Source organism: Ambystoma mexicanum, chromosome 4p (assembly GCF_040938575.1).
Source record: "Ambystoma mexicanum isolate Mex_15411 chromosome 4p, UKY_AmexF1_1, whole genome shotgun sequence".
NCBI classification, from domain to species: Eukaryota; Metazoa; Chordata; class Amphibia; order Caudata; family Ambystomatidae; genus Ambystoma; species Ambystoma mexicanum.
This window is the reverse complement of record NC_090927.1, coordinates 475,354,153-475,373,704: the sequence shown is the minus strand read 5'-3', so window position 1 is coordinate 475,373,704 and position 19,552 is coordinate 475,354,153. Positions and strand designations below refer to the sequence as shown.

Below are 19,552 nucleotides of genomic sequence, written 5' to 3'. Positions count from 1 at the left end.
ATAGGTTCTTAAGTAGCAAAAGTCAGAGTTCCCTAGGAAGTCTGGGCTAACAGGTGAGTACTTTACTTCTAGAGTTAGAGGAGGGTCCAGGGGCTTTGCAGAAGACACCCTAGCAGGATTCTTGCAGTGGAACTGGGTGCACTGGATGAGAGGCCTCCCCATCACAGAAAACACCCCACAGCGGCACAGAAATCCTAAAAGGCTTAAGGTAAGTACATACCCAGGTCAACACAGTACCTCAGCAGTGAAGAAGATTTTGCAGCAGGACGACTTCTGGCTCTGCAGCCAAATACCCGGTCAGTGGATTCCTTGTCGTGGTGACTCAAAACAAGACCTCAGAAGGAACTTTGCAGCAGGACTCAATGGAGAAGGCTCTAGCCAAGGTTTTCCCTGTGGCTGAATGCGGTTCTGTGGATTTGGTGCCTTTTCAAAGAGCACAGAAGAAGACAGGAAATCATTGTTGAAGGTCCAGCACTCTGAGGGGACTTGTCAGGCTCGATTCGTATCTCTGAAGATCCACCAGGATGCCCACGAAGTTTCAGCGAGATTCGGAAGGCCGTGCACCGCACAGTGGCTCGAGGTCCATGGGCATTGGGGTATTTCAGCAACGCAAGGCCCCAGCAACACATGGGATGGCTCAAAATGTAGGTCTTCTTTAGTCAAGTGTGTCTCACCACGATCTGGGTCGTCATTTTCGGAGTCCCCAGGTCGATTGGAAGGTTAGGGCTAAGCAGGCTCCAGCTACACGGTCTCTGGTCGCTGGAAATCATCTCAGCCGCTTTTCCTTCATCCTTCTCTCCGGTTTCGGTTCCAGTGGTCGACTTCCCTTCAGCTTCCAGGTTTGCAGTATTTCACAGAACTACAGCACAACTTCTGCATTCTCTCCCTGCATTTTACAGCAAGGGGCGATCTGGTTGTCCAATCAGGACAGCCAGCCCACCCCCCCCTCAGTGGGATTTGTCCCCATTCAGGCAAGGAGGAAGACAAAGGGCTGCAGAGGTTTGGACTCATCCCTCGCTTCCTGCCTTTACAGGGGACTCCGGCCGAAGACAAAAATCACACAAAGGAATTTCCCACCCTGGATGTCAGGGGAAGGAACAAGAAAGGACAAGAAACACTAAAATGGCGAAAAAAGAAGACAGGGGCCATTTTGGTAAGTGAGCACCCTTAGGTGCCTTTACTGCAGCTGCGAACACAGCCCGGTAAAGGTGCACCAAATTAATAAACGCTATCACTGCCACCAGCCATTAACAAGGTAAGCTTGTCCCTGTAACATAATTCTTACAGTTTTAGTGTGAAAGGGGATACATTGCATCTCCCCAGCACTCCACATAAGGTGGGGTGTGTGCTGGTTTCACAAAATAAAATGTAAAAGGTATCCAAAGATCCTTTCTACCCTTGGGAACTGTAGTTTTCTCAAGGTTAGCCAGGAAAAGTTTAAAGGGGGAGGCCCTAGGGCAACACAGCACTTATTGTCAAAAAGTTGTTAAAGAGGCTAACTTTAAAAAGACACTATGGAGAGTCACAGAAATGACACCGATAAAAAAGAAAAAGAGTAAAAGATTCTGGGAGTGTGGAAAAAGGTTCTGACTCACAGAGATATTAAGGAAAAATATCCCACTAGTAAAGCAAAAAGTTAGGGGGTTGACGCAGATTTACCATTTCTATGAAAATCTTACCTAACAGCGGGCTTCAGGCTGAAGCCTGCCAAAGGCAAAACGAACAAAGGGCTTAACTCGGCCTCGATGCACAGAGTAAAACCCAAGAAAGACCTCAAACAGAAAATAGCAAAAAAGAAGACAGGGCCATTTTGACAAAATGGTCACCCATGGGTGTTGTACTGCAGCGGAGGGTTCAGCCTGCGGTAGAAAAGCACAATGGTAGGAACATTCATTGACTTCCACCAGCCATTTAAAGTAGTGAGGGTAACATAAAAAATGTTACATGAGAATGTAGTATAAGGGGCTACTAAGTATCCCCCCAGCACTCCACATAAAATGGTGTGTGCTGGATCCACAAAGAGAAAAGGTAAGTAAAGCCCATTTCACTTTACTATTCTTGGGAACTGTAGTGCACACAAGAAAAGGTTATTAAACCGTATAAGAAATTTAAAGGATTTATCTGTGACACTGCACTGAAGGAGCTGTGGGTCACCATACAAAAACAGATCCCTATGGCGTTTGTCAGACTCCAAAAACAGTGAAAACACAAAATCCAAATAAGGTAAAAACACATGAGCGAGTGAGAAAAAGGTCTCACTCACTACAGGGTTAAAATCAAAAAGTGCCAGCAAAAGAGCTGGGGGTCTCTAAGGTTGAATGGAATTAGCACAGAAATTAGAATTCTCCCCAACAATCCTTGTATAAATCATCCAGGGGTCGAGGAATATATCCTACAATGCCTGTGGAAAACAAATCAGTGGAACAAACAGCATCAATGTGTATTGTACCCGTATGGAAGAAGTTGTGAACCGCAATGTTGTTGAAAGTTTAAGACTTAACCAGGAAGAAGACAATTGAAGTACTGTAGTGTGGTGGAAGATTGTGATGGAAAGAAAGTGGCAAGTCCACTAATGTGTTATGATGAACTGTGCTAAAACCATCCTGACAAGACTTTGTTTATGAAGACGAAATGTGAAAGTGTGTTTCTCAAAGAAGGGAAATGATATTGAATACTGCCTGGAAGAGTGAATACAAAGTCTTTTTGGTTTATCCTGCAAGAGCTTGTGGAAACTTTAACAATCATTGTGAAGAGTGATAAATCCTGTTTAGCAATAAGACAATCCAAGTGCCAAGTGGAAGACTTGTGAGATGAATTGAAACTGTGTTGCATTTGGAACAGAACTTGGCTATTGAAAAGAACCTTACTTAAAACTTTGGTTTGGAATATCCTGAATTATTTCTGGGGAAGGGGATCCAACCCTGGTTACAAGGATACATGTTTGAAAGGTTTATGATTGAATATAACTATTATTTTTGTGGCGTTTCAACTGTCCTATGATACCTGAATAATTGTGTTGTATGTATAAGTGTGAGGTACAGTTACCTTTTGATATCAGAGAGTTTTCCTTTAGTCTTAGTTTGACAGGTAGGGAAATCCTTGTTAGGTTAGAGAAAGTGAGTTTATCTCACCCTTATTATTTAATAAAATGGCTACTTGTGAGAAAACGATCTACTTGTCCGTCTCGCATCTGACCTCTCACACTGTGGTGACAGCATATGGGATACATCACTCACTGTAATCTGCTTAGATTCACATGCTTTGCATAGGGTGACATCCAGTGGAAGTTGCAGAGTATTGCACATGAAGTTTTTGAAGTTTGAAAAGGGACGTCGACAAGGAGTGACTGTAATACTATCCTTAGTGTGACTTACCCTGTACCCATGATCCCTCACATGTCGAGGTCCCTCAGAATATTTGTTTCTGATAAGAGGGAGTGGAAGTTGTAAGCGTGGAGTGTAGGTAGAGACCATGAGGTGTGAAAGATCTATGCTTTTTCTCTCTGGCTTCTTTTACTGCTAGAGGTGAGGAAGGGTGGGCCCATGTTTATTATCTAAGCAAATACAAGCATCAGAAACAGGATTACACTGAGTAATGAATCCCCTCTGAGGCTTGTGGATCTGCTTAGAATCACATGCTTTGCATAGATTAGCTAGCAGAAGGAGGCGGGTTGCTAGAAGGTAGCACTGCAAAGAGATGTTTCAGCACCACCGGTCCCACCTGTGAGAAAACTTAAGGTGTCTCACCCGCTAGTCCCCAAGGATCTGTCATCTAGGTGGTCACGACACGGTCATTGCTTTTGAATCCAGCCCCTGGGGGTGGATCAGCGCGGGAGAATCACCAACAACAAAGCAGCGCCAGAAATGTCAGCACAGCCGGTGAGTCAGGGAGACTGATAACAGACCGGTCGGCGTTGGAACTAAGGTTGCAAGCAGCAACATTGTATGGAGAAATATAAAGAGAACAGTGTGTCATGAGTATGTGACAAACTACACGAATATAATTGAACATCAAAAGGGCGTGACTGAACATTTGAAGCCAAGATAGAAACTGTATACAGAGTGGTTCGGTGCCACGTGGGTGCTCATTCAAAGGTCTTTGTTAGGTATCCAACTGAGAGGTGGCAAATGTAAAAAGGAACTGCGAAATCGAAGTGGTCCTCCAACGGGTCAAGCTGAAACCTGTGCACATTCGAAAGTCTTCAATATTAATATGAACTGAAATTGGTCCAAGTCCAGCTGAGGGAGACATACGAGGAAGGATCTGAGCCCTGGTGAGAGGGATCTGGGGTGAACCGCGAGTCACCCAAGAAAGAATATTCTCTGAACATTAGAAAAGGGGATCTGGGCCCAGAAGAGGGGGGTCCAGAGTGAATCACCTGAATTGAGTATTTGTAAGAGGAAAGGAACTTTGTTTGTTTTGGTACATCAAGCCCTCTGAATCAAAAGACTTTAATAAGTAAAGGTACTTGGGAACAGAAGGCCCTAATGCTGGTAATGGAGCCGTATCCTAGTGCCGAAGAAGCAAAGAGTGTGCTATGCTCGAGTGAACCGCCTTCTCCCGTGCTGAAAACGTGGGGAATGGGGACCAATGGCCATCCTGACGTATAATTTTGTGAACACTTTTTTTTCATAAACACTACCCACACTATTTGTATTTAGAGGAAAGGATTGGCAATATTTATTTTAGTATACGCCCTTTCATTTTGACGAGACTCTACTAGGACTGCATTATTATTTGATGGTCGTAGCTTGCTCCCATCTGTAGATTTAGGATTAGATGGGTGTTTATCCCACCCTTGTTGAAATTCAATTAACACCCTTGAACTGTGGTCACTTATGTGTCTTAATGTTGATACCATGCCTTCCATATACACCTGTGCATCAACCCTGGAGTGTGTGTTGAGACAGTAATGCTGGGTGAAAGTGTACTGAGCTCCAAGTGGCAGCCTTGCAAATGGCATCTATGCGTACATTTGCCCGTAAAAGCTAGAGTGGCTCCTGTGCCTCAAGTGGAGTGTGCTCCAAGGTTAAAAGGCAACAATCTCTTATCAAGAGAATAAACGTAGGATGCAGTTGACAATCCATTTAGAAATTGCTTTAGAGATGGGATGCCCTTATCTTCCAGCGGCTACAGACACCAACAACTGTCTTGTTTTTCCGATAGTATTCGTTTTTTTAAGGTAGAACATGATAGCTCTCCTTACATCTAGTGTATGAAGGCTTCTGTCTGCTGCGTTTGTGGGGGTTTACATGGAAATATTATATGAACTTAGGTGAGAATTGAGGATGGGTGCGTAGCACCACCTTGTCTTTGTGTATAACCACAAAGGGTTCTTGTACTGACAGAGCTTATAGTTCACTCACCCTTCTGACTGAAGTAATGGCTATCAAGAAGGCCATTTTGTATGTTAGATGTTTAAGGCTGGCCCGAAGACCTAAACCCCCAACCCCCATGAGCCTTTTCAGTACAATATTGAGGTCCAAGCTGGGAGTAGGATTAGAGATTGGAGGGTACCTTTTTTTATGCCCTCCATGAACGCCTTAACCACAGGCACCTTGCACCATGAAACGTTACTCTGAGATGTGGTGTAAGTGGAGAGAGCCGCTAAGTGTACTTTGAGTGAGTAAAAGACTAATCTTGAATCAAGCAGGTTGTTGGCTATATTTGACGGTGAGCAGTTGGCTGGATTAAGAGACTGTGTTCCACACCATAACACAAAACGTTTCCATTTGTTAAAATACCAGTGCCTTGTGTTAGGCTTGCGTGCCTCCTTGAGTATTTCCATGCACCTTTGGTCTAGATTAAGGTAACCGAACTCTATGACCTCAGGAACCAAGCTGCTAAATTCAGTTTCAGAGGGCATGGGTGCAGCGCTGTTCCTTGAACCTAGGTTAACAGGTTGTCTGGGCAAAGTAGTTTCATGGGAGGACACAGGGACATCATTTGAAGGTGTGAGAACCAGGTCTGACGTGCCCACATTGGAGCTATTAGGATCAGTGTTACTTGGTCCCGGTGTAGCTTGTGGACTATTTGGTTTACAAGAGGTGTCAGGGGAAGGGGGTGGGGGGTCGGAGGGGGACAGGGGAGTGTATGCAAATTTCCCTGACCAGTTCATCAGGAGTGCATTCCCCTTGGATCCTTTTGGGGGAACCTGGATGCGTAATCTTGGCATTGCATGTTTTGCAGGGTTGCAAAAAGGTACATTTCTAAAACCCCCAGTTTGAGAAGATGTTGTCTAGCACGTCTGTTTAGTTGCCACTCGTGCTCTGAGGGTAGCATTGTACACCTGCTTAGCACATCTGCCAGAGAATCAAGTTCCCCTGGAACATGTTGTGCCACTAGGAACATGTTGTGATGTAGTACCTACCTACAGCCAGTTGTTCTGGGCTAGTTTGGACACCCCTAGAGAATGTGGTCCCCCCCAGTTTATTTACATAAAACATGGCCGTGGAACGGTGTGTGTGGACTTGGGCGGTTTTGTGCGCTAGCTGGGATTTGAAGGCTTTAAGTGCCCTGAAAACCCCTAGTAGTTCCAGAAGGATGATGTGTTCCCTGTTTAGCACCTGTGTCCACAGGCCGTGAGCAGTGTGGTGAAGGAAGTGAGCGCCCCACCCAGTCATAGACGCGTCTGATATGAGAGTGGCCTTGATCGCTGGTGTGTAGAAAGGATGTTCCTTTAGCAGATTGTTTCTGTTCCACCAATGTAGCGATTTAACCAGAGGTTGCAAAACCACCACTAGATCGTCACATAATCCGCTTGCCTACGACGAATTGTTTTGCTAGCCACTCTTGCTTTGGATGCATGCGCAGCCTGGTGTGAGGCACTAGGTAGATGCAGAAAACCGTCATTCCCAGCAGGTGCATTGCCTTTCGTACCATCCCCTGACGAACGGCAACATAATCAGGTGTCTGAAACAGCATTTTTTGGACCCTATCCTCGGAGGGGAAGACTAGTCGTTTGTCTTAATTTATGCCCCCAGAAATTGCTTTACTTGGCTGGGCACTAGACCGGACTTCTTTTAGTTTAAGGAGAAGTCAATTGGAACAGCAGAGTGATTGTCTGCTGCGTGTTTTGAAGGCACCTCTGGTGAGAGTTCCCAGCAATTAGCCAGTCATCTATGCAAGGGTACACTAGAATGGACTGCCTTCGCAAGTGCTAGGACCTTTGTGAATACCCTGGGGGCTGATGCAATGTCGAATGGTAGCACTTTGAATTGGTAGTGCTCCCTGCACCCCCGATTTGAATCTGGAGGCATTTTTTGTGGGCTGGCAACATTGAAATCTGAAAGTATGTATCTTTCATGTCCAATGTTACCATGTAAGCCCCTAGTTTCAGTAGTAGGATAACCTCCTGCAACATCGTCATCCTGAATGTTTGGGGTTTGACATCTGTGTTTGCAGAGCGCATCAGTAGATCTTTCTTTGGAACAAGGCAGTACATTGAATAAATAACTTATTTGTTCCATAAATGCTACCAGTTCGATCGTTCCTTTCTGAAGTAGAATTTCGAGGTGTTCAGAGGACATTCTTCCTATTTGAGGTGGATGATGGCGAGGTGTTTCTAGGAACTCCGCCGAGTATCCCTTGGCCACTGTGTCTAAAACCCAGTGGTCTCACGTCATTTCCCCCCCATTGCTGGGCGAAGAGTGCTGTGCAATCCTCAATGGGGATGCATGGGAGGGAACATGGATCGGCACATAATTTGGAGGCCTGCTGTGGCTCTAGAGGTTGCAGCTCTGCCTCATCCTTTCCCACGGCAAAACACACGCTGCTGGTACTGGTAAGACGATTGTCCATGGGGACTGTAAAAGTGTTTGCACCGGCTTGGCCTGGTCTGCTGGAGCCTTGTGCCCGGAAGTTTCGGGGCGCGTTGAATGCCCCCTCTTTGGATGAAGGGTCTGTTGGATATGTGATGAAGGATTTTAATAGTCACATGCTCCTTCACGGTTCCCATCTGGTTGTTAACTGCCTTACCAAAGAGCAGACCCTCCTTGATGGGCGTGTTGATGAGGGTCGCCTGCGTTTCTGGCTTAAACCCAGAGTGTCCAAGCCAAGAGTGTCTCTTTAGGAGGGTTTCCTCCGCAAATACCCCTTCCTGAAGGGTCTGCATACTCCAAGAAATGTTTTAAGATGTTTTAAGAGACTGGCTTACCCTTGGTGGCGACTTTGAGAAGGTGTGAACGAGGTGGTTCTGGTACCGAATGAAGAGGTTTTGCAACTACATCCCACTAGGTGCTGCTGTAGCTGGCAAGCAAGGTAGTATTGTTTGCTATTCTGGTGAGGTACGCAGCAGAAGTTGTAATCTGCTTACCTAGAGTTTATAGTCTCTTGCACTCCTAGTTGAGAGGTGCTTCGGAAGGTTGAGAGTGAAACACCAGCTCTCTTTCTGGTAGTGGTCACCACCAGAGAATCCAGCTTGATGTGTCTTCTGATCGGATGTAGATGGCTTGAATGTTTTCTCCACCCGAGTGTTGACCACCCTGGTAAGAGGGTGTAGACCGGGATAGAGAGACCCTTTTTTTGATAGCCAGGCTATCTCTCCCCTGGAATCTAACAGGTTTTCTTTCATTGAGGATATCCTCAATGAAGTCAGTCCCTGTGGGACCAGATTCCTCTGTTTCTACACCAAAATGTTGAGCTGCCTTTTTAAGCATAATTAAAAGGTTGGTCTGCTATAGGAAAGGTATGACCGCTCTCAACTGCCGAGGGGTCAACAGGGTCTATAAAGATGACATCCGGTCATCCTGGTCCTGCAAATAGGTGTTGTCACCATCTTGGCTGGGATCATCCTTGTCAACCACCCATATCCTGGTCAGCTTGAGTGGACTGTAGGTCACCTTGTTGAGATCCTTGCAAGGGATTCCCAGGCGCAAAGGCTGGAGGGGGCGTGGGTGGGGGCAAAGGGGATTGGTAGAGCGGGTGCCACCGGCACTGGAGGTTGCTCCACAGGTTTCCACATGTATTTCAACTTCACAGGTTGAAATACAACTAGCCATGATGGCAAAAAAAAAATAATCTGAGGGACCTCGACGGGGTACAGGAGTACAGGAACGTCACACTAGGGATAGTATTACAGTTACGCCCTGTCGACGTCCCCTTTTCGAACTTCGAATACTTCATGTGAAATACTACGCAACTTCCACTGGATGTCATCCTATGCAAAGCATGATCCACAAGCCCCAGAAATGTTTTCAGAGTGTTGTGAGGGATCACCCGCATGTTTCATTTTTTAGTGTGTGTTTTGGGTCTAGAATAAATATAGTATGTTTGTAATTTTATGTTGAAATTGAATTATTGTGTGCTTCACTGTGTGGACTCAATGTGAACCCCTGACACCACTCACAATCTCCTGAGAATAGCACTGACTCTCTCCAATGCTACCTTGATGGAGTTTTGGGTAAACTATCAGAGTTCACTATAACTAGGGTGGCCTCCTAAAATCTGTCCACCAGGTGAGATTCTATAAATCCATTTTAATAAAAGACAATTTGTGGCTCTTGTGTGCTCTGTTGGTCTTCTGCCAAACTCGGCCACCCCCTCCACCCCCACCAATGCCTCACTACTATTGCTCCATCTCAATTTACAAGAATTACTCCTACTGCAACTGTAAATCTTCTAATCTCCAAGACTTGCCCAGGTCTTCAGACTTCATGGAACCTTGAAACTCTGGCATTTCTCCTGCCTCTTCCATCATCATTAACCTGTCAAATGCTACATGTGTTCCATCAGACTGGTGGAGGAAGGCTCTGGACGGAGATGGCCTTGCTTAGAAACTGGTCCTGAGGAGTTGTTCTTGGTTGGAGCTTGTCACAAGATTAAGACTGTTGATCTGCGACTCCCCAACAGTGGAGACAGCCATCCTTGGAGCAAGTCAAGGAACGTTTCTATTCCAGACTCTAATCTACAAATACGGTTCCTATACCGACTAAGTAATTTATTTTGAGGACGATGACGATTGGGTCTGCGGAGGTGATCCCATCCAGCTCAGCTGGTTTTCTGGTATTGTGGGCCTGGTAGAAAACTAAACTCACTGCACACACCAGCCGCCTGCGATATCAGGAACCCATAAGTCAGGCAGTGTCATTTGACCAGAGAGCCAAAGATAGTTTCAGCAAGATACCATCAGAGGCTGGCAATTTCTTTTATATTTGAAAATTGTGGCATGAAATGCAACAGTCAATTAATGACCAGCACCTGGCAAGGGAGGCCAGGCTTGTTGATTCGCAAATCTCTCTGGGAAGCATGAAATATAAACTTACAAGTATACAAGAGACACTGACTCGCCGTAACTGACCCTGTGGAATCACTTCAAATTCCCCAAGCAGCAAAGAGGCCCTTAAACTTACTAACGGTCTCAGGTTTGTAATGGACTAAGAGTTTCCAGAATAACCTAGCATCTAGAAGGTGTCCCAGAAAGAGATGAGGGTCTGGTGGAGCACTCGAGAGCCAAAGTGGTCGAGTTGCTAGAAAGATTTCTGGCAGACCATAGCCTTAAGGTGGCACCAGAGGATGGTATCAAACAAGTTCATTAATACCCCTCAGTTCTGAACAAAACCGGTGAGACACCCAAGGCTACTGTGGCAAGCCAGAAGAAGTACTCGGACCACAAGACCTGATTTGTATAGGATTTATTTAACTTAAAGAGAAAAATCCTTTCTAGCCTTACTGCTAAAAGGGAAATTCCCTTCCTATCAAACTAAGGCACTCGTCAGTACTCTAAATAACAAACAAAAAGGTGTCCTCTGTCCAAACCTAGCTTCTAAACTGGCCCTACCACTAAAGAAAAAAGAAAGTTGGCCGGAATATCCTGCCTTGGAGTGGTCTACTCAGACTTCTCTCAGAGTTCCCCAGGAGTCTGTCGTGGCTTCAGATTCAGAGTTTATCTGTGGTTTTGCCAAAGTTAAAAAAAATATGAACTTTCCACTTTGCCACTAAAAATCTCAAGTTCATGAAAAGATCCAATGTCCAAGGTATTTTAGTTGGAGGGACCCTATATACCACTAAGATTTCCACTTACTGGGTTCATGTTGTGTTCCTCTGTTTCTCTCTGGTCTTGAATTTTACTTGTCTTAAGGCCCTCTGGTTCCCTTGCTTTCGCTGACCACAATGTTCGATGAGCAATTTGGCAATTTTCATTATTCGGGTTTCTGGGGGTCCCGTGCCCCTCACTGTTACTTATTTCCTTCTTCCTCTTTGGGAAAGGATACCCCTGTTGTGTATTTAAGGAGAGTCTTCCTTCGTTTTGTTTCATTCCTAGGTCGGTCTACCTCCCTCCACAATGAGGAGCCCAGGTACCTTCTTCACAGTAGAGTCTACACCAGCAAGGTGGCGTCTGCTCAACAGCGGCGGCATTCTTCACACTTTTCGGCTGTTCGCCGCTGGACATGAGCACGCTTCACAGGGTTCAAAATTGAAGGAAGCTGGGAGCTCTTTAGCTCCTGCTTGTATCCTAGAAGAGCCTTTTTAGATTGATAACAACAGCTACTAGGAGATACTTGTCTACCAAGGCCACTGATGCAGAACATAAACTTCTGTGTGAATTTAACTCCGTGCATTTGGGACAATCTATAAATAAAACGTTGGACACATATATGATATTTAAAGCATAAGAGTTCATAAATAAATGGATACAATGCCAAGGTTCAATCTTCTGTGGAAATTAGATTTGTGGAACACTATGTACTAGCTCCTCCTTCCCCAGTGGTCGGCCCTGGTCCCTGGGTAATACTTGATATCCAGGAGCTGCTTTTAGCTCCTGCTTATCTAATCTGAATTTGGAGCCCTGCTTCACAGTTCCCTTGTCACAGCATTTATCTGCTGTTTATCTTTGTCACGAGCGGAGCACTTGTTCGGTTCTATGTGATTTAATCGACAGACTTTCGATGTTTTTTTTTTCGAAAAATAAAATCGCAGCAAAAAACCCTGCGATGAAAAGCCAGTCGATGAAATGACGGTATACCACTTGTTCATCCCTCGCATTATGCATTTGGAGTAGTCTCTTGGGCCCTGGGTCCACCACGGCTTTCCCAAGGTCACGCCTTCCAAAGAGGCGGTCTCTGCTCAGTCTCGGTTTTGCCAACTCTGCTCAGCTCTCTGCCTCGCCGACGGTATCTCCTTCCGCGCTACAGCTGACTTCGCTGTGAAGCATGGTCCTAGCCCTCAGTGACTTCTTCACATTGGGGGCTCATCTCTGTCTACCACTTCCTCTCCTTCTCCATTCAAGGGCAATCATGCCTTTATTCTCACTCCTGGATCCAGAGGGGGCGTGTTGTTTATTGGTGTTTGTTAAATTCACAGAGAAACTAACATTGTCTCGAGTCAAACAAGTAAAGGCACTTTCAACACTGTTTTGAGTTTCATGGCTGAATAAAAAAATCTTCTTGGATGACCATATATGCAGACACTGCTTTCGGTGTAGGGAGTTCACCATGGGAATGTGAGTCCTTGTCCCCCCCAGAGGGGATTCACTCGCAGTGAGGTCCTACTTTCCCTAACCCCTAGGGAGGGTTTTGGTTAGCATACTCACCTCCTTAGCCTCAAATGAGGTGGCTGCCCCAAAGGAAGTCACACCATTTTGAAACATTTTCAAAACTTTCCAGATTGAAAAGATTGCATTTTTTGAAGAAAACATGCAAGTTTTACTTTTGTTGAAAAACGAAAACACAGAAACAGATTATGAAGGATTTTTCAAACTTTAACTGCTACTGTTTCTTCTCATATTGACAAAGTCCCAATGTATGCAAAATCCCAAATGAGTTCTTTCTAATCAACCAGAATTCTGATCATCATCTAATAACTAGCTAGTGCATTAAGCACAACTGTTTAACATCATGCAGATTTGAAAGTAATAACCATAATCTCATAGGATTCCTGCTAGATCTTAAAGTCTTCATGAAAGTCTTCCCCCACCAACCTTTCCTGGTATCTTTCTATCAATTCCTGTCCTTAATGTTCTAGCCTGCTTGTGAAACTGTCAACTCATGAACCCTTTCAGTGATTTAGCATGTCATACTTTCCATAACAAAAGAAATTAAATGCTGACAGGATTACTAGAACATTAAGCAATGGCAAGTTCAAGTAATTCAAAATATTAAAGAAGAGCCTATAAGTTATAAATATACAATTCACATTACCTCATTTCTTTCATCCACATCCTTGTATCTTTCAAGAAGTAGTTTTAATGCAGGGACATTATCGTCTTCAACAAAGGTCAGCAAACTCTGAGATACCAAGCTTGCCATCTTCTGACGTGTAAACTACTGCTATAACAGAAGGCCACTAGAAAAATCAGAGCACAAATAAAGAAAGTTAAAAAAACAAGTTAAACAGTAGATAGGCCATATGGTTTTATTTTTCCAGGTTACAAGTTTAATCCAGGAATAACACTAAGCATTTTACAGAGCCATATAGTACATGAAACATACTTTGGAATTCTCAAAATTGTTGGTCTAAAGCTCAGGCGTTCACCAACAGCATGGACAGGGAAGACAGAAAAATGAAAACAAAAAGGTCGGCTACTTCCAGCAGGTAGCCGGCCATGTCAAGTTCCCTTTGTCAAACCAAATATTCATATCGGGTGACTTTTTCCTCAAAAATTGCGCAATGAATTGGAACCCCAGAATGACATCATAATGAACAGTCACTGAGGTATACTTCAGCAGATAACACTTGGAGGAAAATGCAATCTTCCAATGAATCATTGTGTGTAAGAACATGTGACAAAAAGGTGGCACGTCCCAAATGTTTGAAATATGCAGCGACCATCCCCGTTGATAAAAGCTAGAAAAGTATACCAGAGGGCCTGGAATTAACTTTGCGTGTCAGTAAACGCGGAGGAATCGTGTCCACTTCCACAATAAATATTCAGACTTGGACCACCAAATGTGCATTGGGGGCTGCCATTTTTTTCCACCATGGAGTAACGATTATGGCTGCTCCAATGAGGTTGGTAATAAGTGTACCCATGCCCGAAAGTAGGAAATATGCATGCTCTCTTCCTGGGCTCCCCAAAAGAAACAATATGGGTTAAGGTCCACAGAGATTCCTGCAAGTCCTTTAATATGCAACAAGATTTGTATGCAAATTCTGAATTTAGTGTTGGGAGGCCCACACAGGATGCATAAAAGACTGGGCCTATGACGTATGGTATACAGCAGAGGTCGCCAAACGGACGATCGCGATCGACCAGTAGCTCACCTGAGCCTCTTCAGTCGTCCGCACTAGAGATACTGAAAAATAAACAAACACTTCTGAGTTTTACTGCTACTGTCTGTGTTCAGGATCCGAACCCTGGTCGTCCCGCTTGCAGGCGGGGAGCTTGGCTGCTGTGCCATGTGGAGCTGCTTGTAAATTTATTGACAGATGTCAGTATCACAATCTGCTTCTGCAGGCCTCCTGTAGTACCACCGATGGCCTTGTGCGCCCCCACAACACTGTCTTGCTTGAGCGAGCTCCTTCACGTTTGCCGGAGATGTCAGAGGGGCTGGGGCAGGATCCGTGTGCGCCACGCAATGAAAATATCACCTGCTCTGGTGCATTAAATGAGCAAAATCCTGCTGCTCCTGCATTTTAATTGTGTTCGGTTTTTGGTAGGTTCATGTACTGCTCAGGAGCCGGATGAACATGAGGATCCAGTTTTTGGCACATCCGATTCAGCCTGGAATCAGAAAGCCTCTGGGCAAACGAACACTGTGAACATTGTTTTTTTTGCTTGCACAGCAGAGGGACTGCAAATCACCGCAGTCCACAAGGTTACGCTGAGAGGAGGGAAGCTCATTAACACATAGCTCTCAACCATTTATGTCGCAAAGGCGGGTGAAAACACCCGATTTTATTTTTGGCGGGTGAGAGGCCCATTGAAACGAATGGGCGTGAAGGTGGCTTGGCGGGTGAGTCAGCTGTTTACAAGGCGGGTGACACCCGCCAAAAGCGTGTGAGTTGAGAGCTATGCATTACCATGCCAGTCATCTGCACCATTCCAAGTGCTTGAGGAAAAGGTGGGGGGTGAAGTGTTTGAGGAGAGGGGTAAGGAGGGAAAAGGGATGAGTTAATTAGAGACCCCTAAGTGTGATGTCACATATCACAGGAGACCGAGTCACATGTCAGGGCGGCGGGAGCTGGAAATAAAGGTACCACCGGAACTGGCAGTTTGGCGCCAGTCCGGGTTTATGCAGCTGAAGTAGGCCGCGGTACGTAATATGAATGCGGGAAGCAGTTATGTGGTTAAATATATTTATTGGATCAAATGATACAATAATAATAATATAGTGATATAAGTATATAGGAATGGAGGAGGAAGACAACTTATAACCTCGGGAGCTGGACAGTTATGTTTCAATTGCAGAGCTTCCTTCTAGAACTTTATCAACACTTGAGTTCCAAGTGTTCCAATGCTACCCACCATACAATGATCAGGCATGTCCCATACAGATCAGGCAGCTTCTGTCAGAATGGTAAATACTACACATCTCCCTCCTTTTATATTGTTCTAACAAAACATATTCCTTTTACAATTTCCAAACTATGTACAACTGCTATGGAACACACTTATTCCTTTAGCACTATTCACAAACTATGTACAACTGCTGTAGCACTCATTCCAGCTGGTTCATTTGAACTCCACATAGTCCTCCATCTTCTTCGGTAGTCGATATGATCTGCCAGATCGGGACATACATGCTCCATGTCTGGATGTTCTTGGCAAGGAAAGATTGAACTGCTCAGATTTACCATTATATATCTTCTCAACAGTACTATCTACTTTACTTTTAGCACTATTGTTTGAATTTCTAGCCATCTTAACATTTTTAACTGTATCCTGGTCTACATCTTTCACTTCTTTCCTGTTACCCTCAACACTTTCACACATCCAAATTCTTTCTACATTCCATATTCTATTGTCCTCTGTCCTGACAGCATTGCGAAACGCTTCTATTACCCTGATAGGATTGGACCATTTGCATGGTCCTTTTCTTAGAGCAGGAGGCAGTAACACTTTAACAAACTTACCAACAGCTTTACACATATCATACTTGTTGTTACGTACTTTCTTATCGTAACTAACCTTGTTTCTTTTTTGTGTTTCTCTGATTTTCTTTCTAACACTAACCAAATTCTTTCCTATTTCTTTACTTCCTTTAATGAGCCAAATTGGAGCTAATTTGGTGTTTGCCTTTCTTCCCCTGCTATGCTCAAAAGGAGAGACACCTGTACTGGTATGTGGGGTGAAACGATGAGCAATTACTTTCTCCTTAAGAGCATCCTCCCAATCTAACCCATTGGCCCACGCCATTCTTATGGTTTCTTTCAGGATCTTATTAAATCGTTCCACTGTTCCATTAGTTTGTGGATGATAAATTGAGCTAGTTTTGTGCTCAATGGCAAATTTTTTACAAAAATCCGCCACTTCCTTAGACATAAATTGAGTACCGTTATCAGAAAGGATACTTCCCGGATAACCTTCCCTCTCACATATGTTTGATAAAAATTCCACCACAGTTTTACCCGTAACACTAGAAGTAATTAAAATCTCTGCCCACCTGGTGAGAAGATCTATAACTACCAAGCAATACTTTTGTACACCTTTACAACATACGGGACCTAAAATATCCATGCTTATATCCCTGCATACACTATTGGGAATATCAGTAATAACCATTGGTTGTTTGGAACCCACACATTTTTTTTCATCAACACAACAAAGGATACATTCCCTAACATAACGCTCAATTTGTAGGTCACAACCAGGCCACCAATAGTCATTCCTAATTCTTTGCTTAGTCTTTATCACTCCTTGATGACCCTCATGACCCAGTTCTATAATCTTCAACCGCAGATCCGTCGGCGGAATGACTTTATCTCCTCTCATTACAAAATTTCCGTGAACATGCAGTTCATCTGCAACTGTCCAGAAAGGACCTAGATCAGCCCCTTCAAATTTAGATTTCTTCATGGAATCATGACTTTGAATCAATTCTTTTAATTTCTTGATGTTATTATCATTACATTCAGCCTGATCCCAAACATCTTTGGATACAGAAGAGGTTTCCACACAAAATACAACCTCCATGTCTTCATCAACAATCTCAGAAATGTTGGTTAATCGAGATAAGCAATCAGCAGACACATTCTTTATTCCTGGAACGTATGTCACAGTATAATTGAACTCTTGCAGCATCATGACCCATCTTCTCATTCTGTTGGATACTTTATTGAGACCTTTTGACATGAACACTTGAGTTAGAGGCTTGTGATCTGTTCGAAACTCAACTTGGTTGCCCCATATAAAGCTTCTAAATTTGTCAGCTGCCCACTTGATAGCTAAAGCCTCCTTTTCTATAGTGGCATATGAGATCTCAGCTCCCTTGAGCAATCTCGATGCGAAAGCAATTACTGCTTCCTGTCCATTCTTCTCCTGTGACAATACAGCTCCCAATCCTATATTGCTAGCATCCGTAGTGATTACAATCTTGTCATTAGTACAAAAGTTCTTTAATGCAGGAGCAGAATTTATTGCATTCTTTATAAATTTGAATTCATTTTCACATTCCACATTCCACTCAAAAACTTTCCTCTTGAGTGCCTCTCGCAATGGAACAGTGTGTATGGCAAAATCCTTGACAAATTTTGAATAATATTCAGCCATGCCAAAAAATGTCCGAATCTCATCCTTATTGCTCGGGCTTGGCATTCCCACAATAGTGTTGACCAATTGAGGCTTTGGAAAAATTCCTTCTGCAGTAATTTTATGTCCCAAATATTCGATCTCCTTGCAATTTATCTTGCACTTGTCTTTGCTCAAAGTCATGCCAGCATCATATAACCTTTTGCATACATGTAAGAATCTCTTGTCGTGTAATTCTTGAGTGGCAGCATGAATTAATATGTCATCTTGAAAACAGACCACTCCATCAATATCCTTGAACATACCATGCATAACCTTCTGGAAGACCGATGCGGCTGACACTAATCCAAAAGGCATTCTTTTAAATTGATACAACCCATCATGAGTTATGAACGCAGTGAGTTTCCTTGAATCTCTATGCAATTTAATCTGATGGTAAGCAGATGACAAGTCTAACGTCGAAAATATTTTAGAAGGTCCAATGGTAGAAACAATTTCTTGTATATTTGGTAAAGGATGACGATCAGGTATGACACATTTGTTCAATTCACGTAAATCAACACAAATCCTAAGTTTTCCTGACTTTTTTCTTATTACCACCAGTGGGGAAACCCACTCACTGGCATCAATACTTTCTATAATTCCATCTTCTTCTAGCTTCTTTATTTCCTTGCTGACTTCTTCTCGTAATGCTAAAGGAATACTTCTCAATCTTTGAGCTATGGGTTTTTTATTTGGCTTTAGCAATATTTGATGAGTATAGCCTTTAAGACATCCTATATTATCTCGGAAAACCTTTAGCAACCCAGCCTTACGTATAATATCACCACCATTACTCGATTCAGTACTTCCACTGCTTATAGCCAAGACTGACTCCTCACTGGTTGAGTCCACTTTCACTCGTAATTTACTCTGGTGAGTCCAGCTGAGTAGAGCAGTCTTCCCTTCGCTTGTAATATATATTTTTCCTTTTGCACTTCTGTTTTTAAATTTCAACCTTCCCCAATGCCAACCAATGACATTAATTCTCACACCTCCATATGCCCTTGGGTTAATATCTGTCTCATGCAAATATTCATGTTTATTCCTGTTCCACAATTGCTTAGGCAGGAGCGTATATTTTGCACCCGTATCAATCATCATACATACTTCATTGCCATCAATCGACACCATTGCCCTGGGACTTTCCAACACTTCTTCATCATCATCGTCAGTTATAGTGCATACACAATCATCTTGAATTTCCATTTCACTGCGATCACTATCAGAATTATCCCCTATCCAATTCATGGCATTGTCGCGAAATCTGCAACATTTAGAGAAGTGACCTTTTCCTTTGCACTTGTTACAAATGATTTTTAATGCTGGACAGTCTGGGTCATCAGCCCAATGATTCACATTGCCACATCTGTAACATTTTCCTTGACGCTTTTTCTCCACTTTCCTTAATTGATTCTCTGTATGTTTTTTTTTTAGAAACTTCATATGATGGAACCTTCTGACCATATTTGCTTGATCTTCTATCCGCTCTCATTGAATTATATTGTTTAATGACAGATCTCCTCTTAGTGGTGTCATTATTGATCATTGAAATCGACTCCTCGTCACGTGCGTCATGCATTTTACTACTACTGCTTCCTATTTTTACTTGTTTCATCTTGTTCTCCAATTCTTTAACACACTCCTCAGTGTGCTCTACTTCTTTTGCTACTCTAAGAACAGTGTCCAGGGAAGGATCACTTTCTGACCACAAGCTTTCCCTTACTTTGCTACTGCGACACTCCAACATAAATTGGTCTCTGAGTCTCTCGTCCAGTTGCTCATTGAAATTGCATGACTTTGCTAATTTCCTTAATGCAGTGACAAACTTTTCCACACTCTCTCCCTCCTCCTGTGTGCGTTTGCCAAACTTATAACGCTCTAGAA

At 43.6% G+C, this 19,552-nt stretch overlaps 1 protein-coding gene across 4 annotated transcripts in view; it reads right to left on the bottom strand.

Annotated features, from left to right (window-relative positions):
* The window catches only part of KIDINS220 (kinase D interacting substrate 220), a 1,499,978-nt gene that overhangs the window by 1,319,619 nt on the left and 160,807 nt on the right, over positions 1-19,552 (bottom strand). For all 4 annotated transcript variants that reach the window (XM_069606010.1, XM_069606012.1, XM_069606011.1 and 1 more), the window contains exon 3: positions 13,137-13,281. In XM_069606010.1, the coding sequence (XP_069462111.1) occupies positions 13,137-13,244 (108 nt within the window). In that variant the 5' untranslated portion in view covers positions 13,245-13,281. The remainder of the gene's footprint in view (positions 1-13,136; positions 13,282-19,552) is intronic.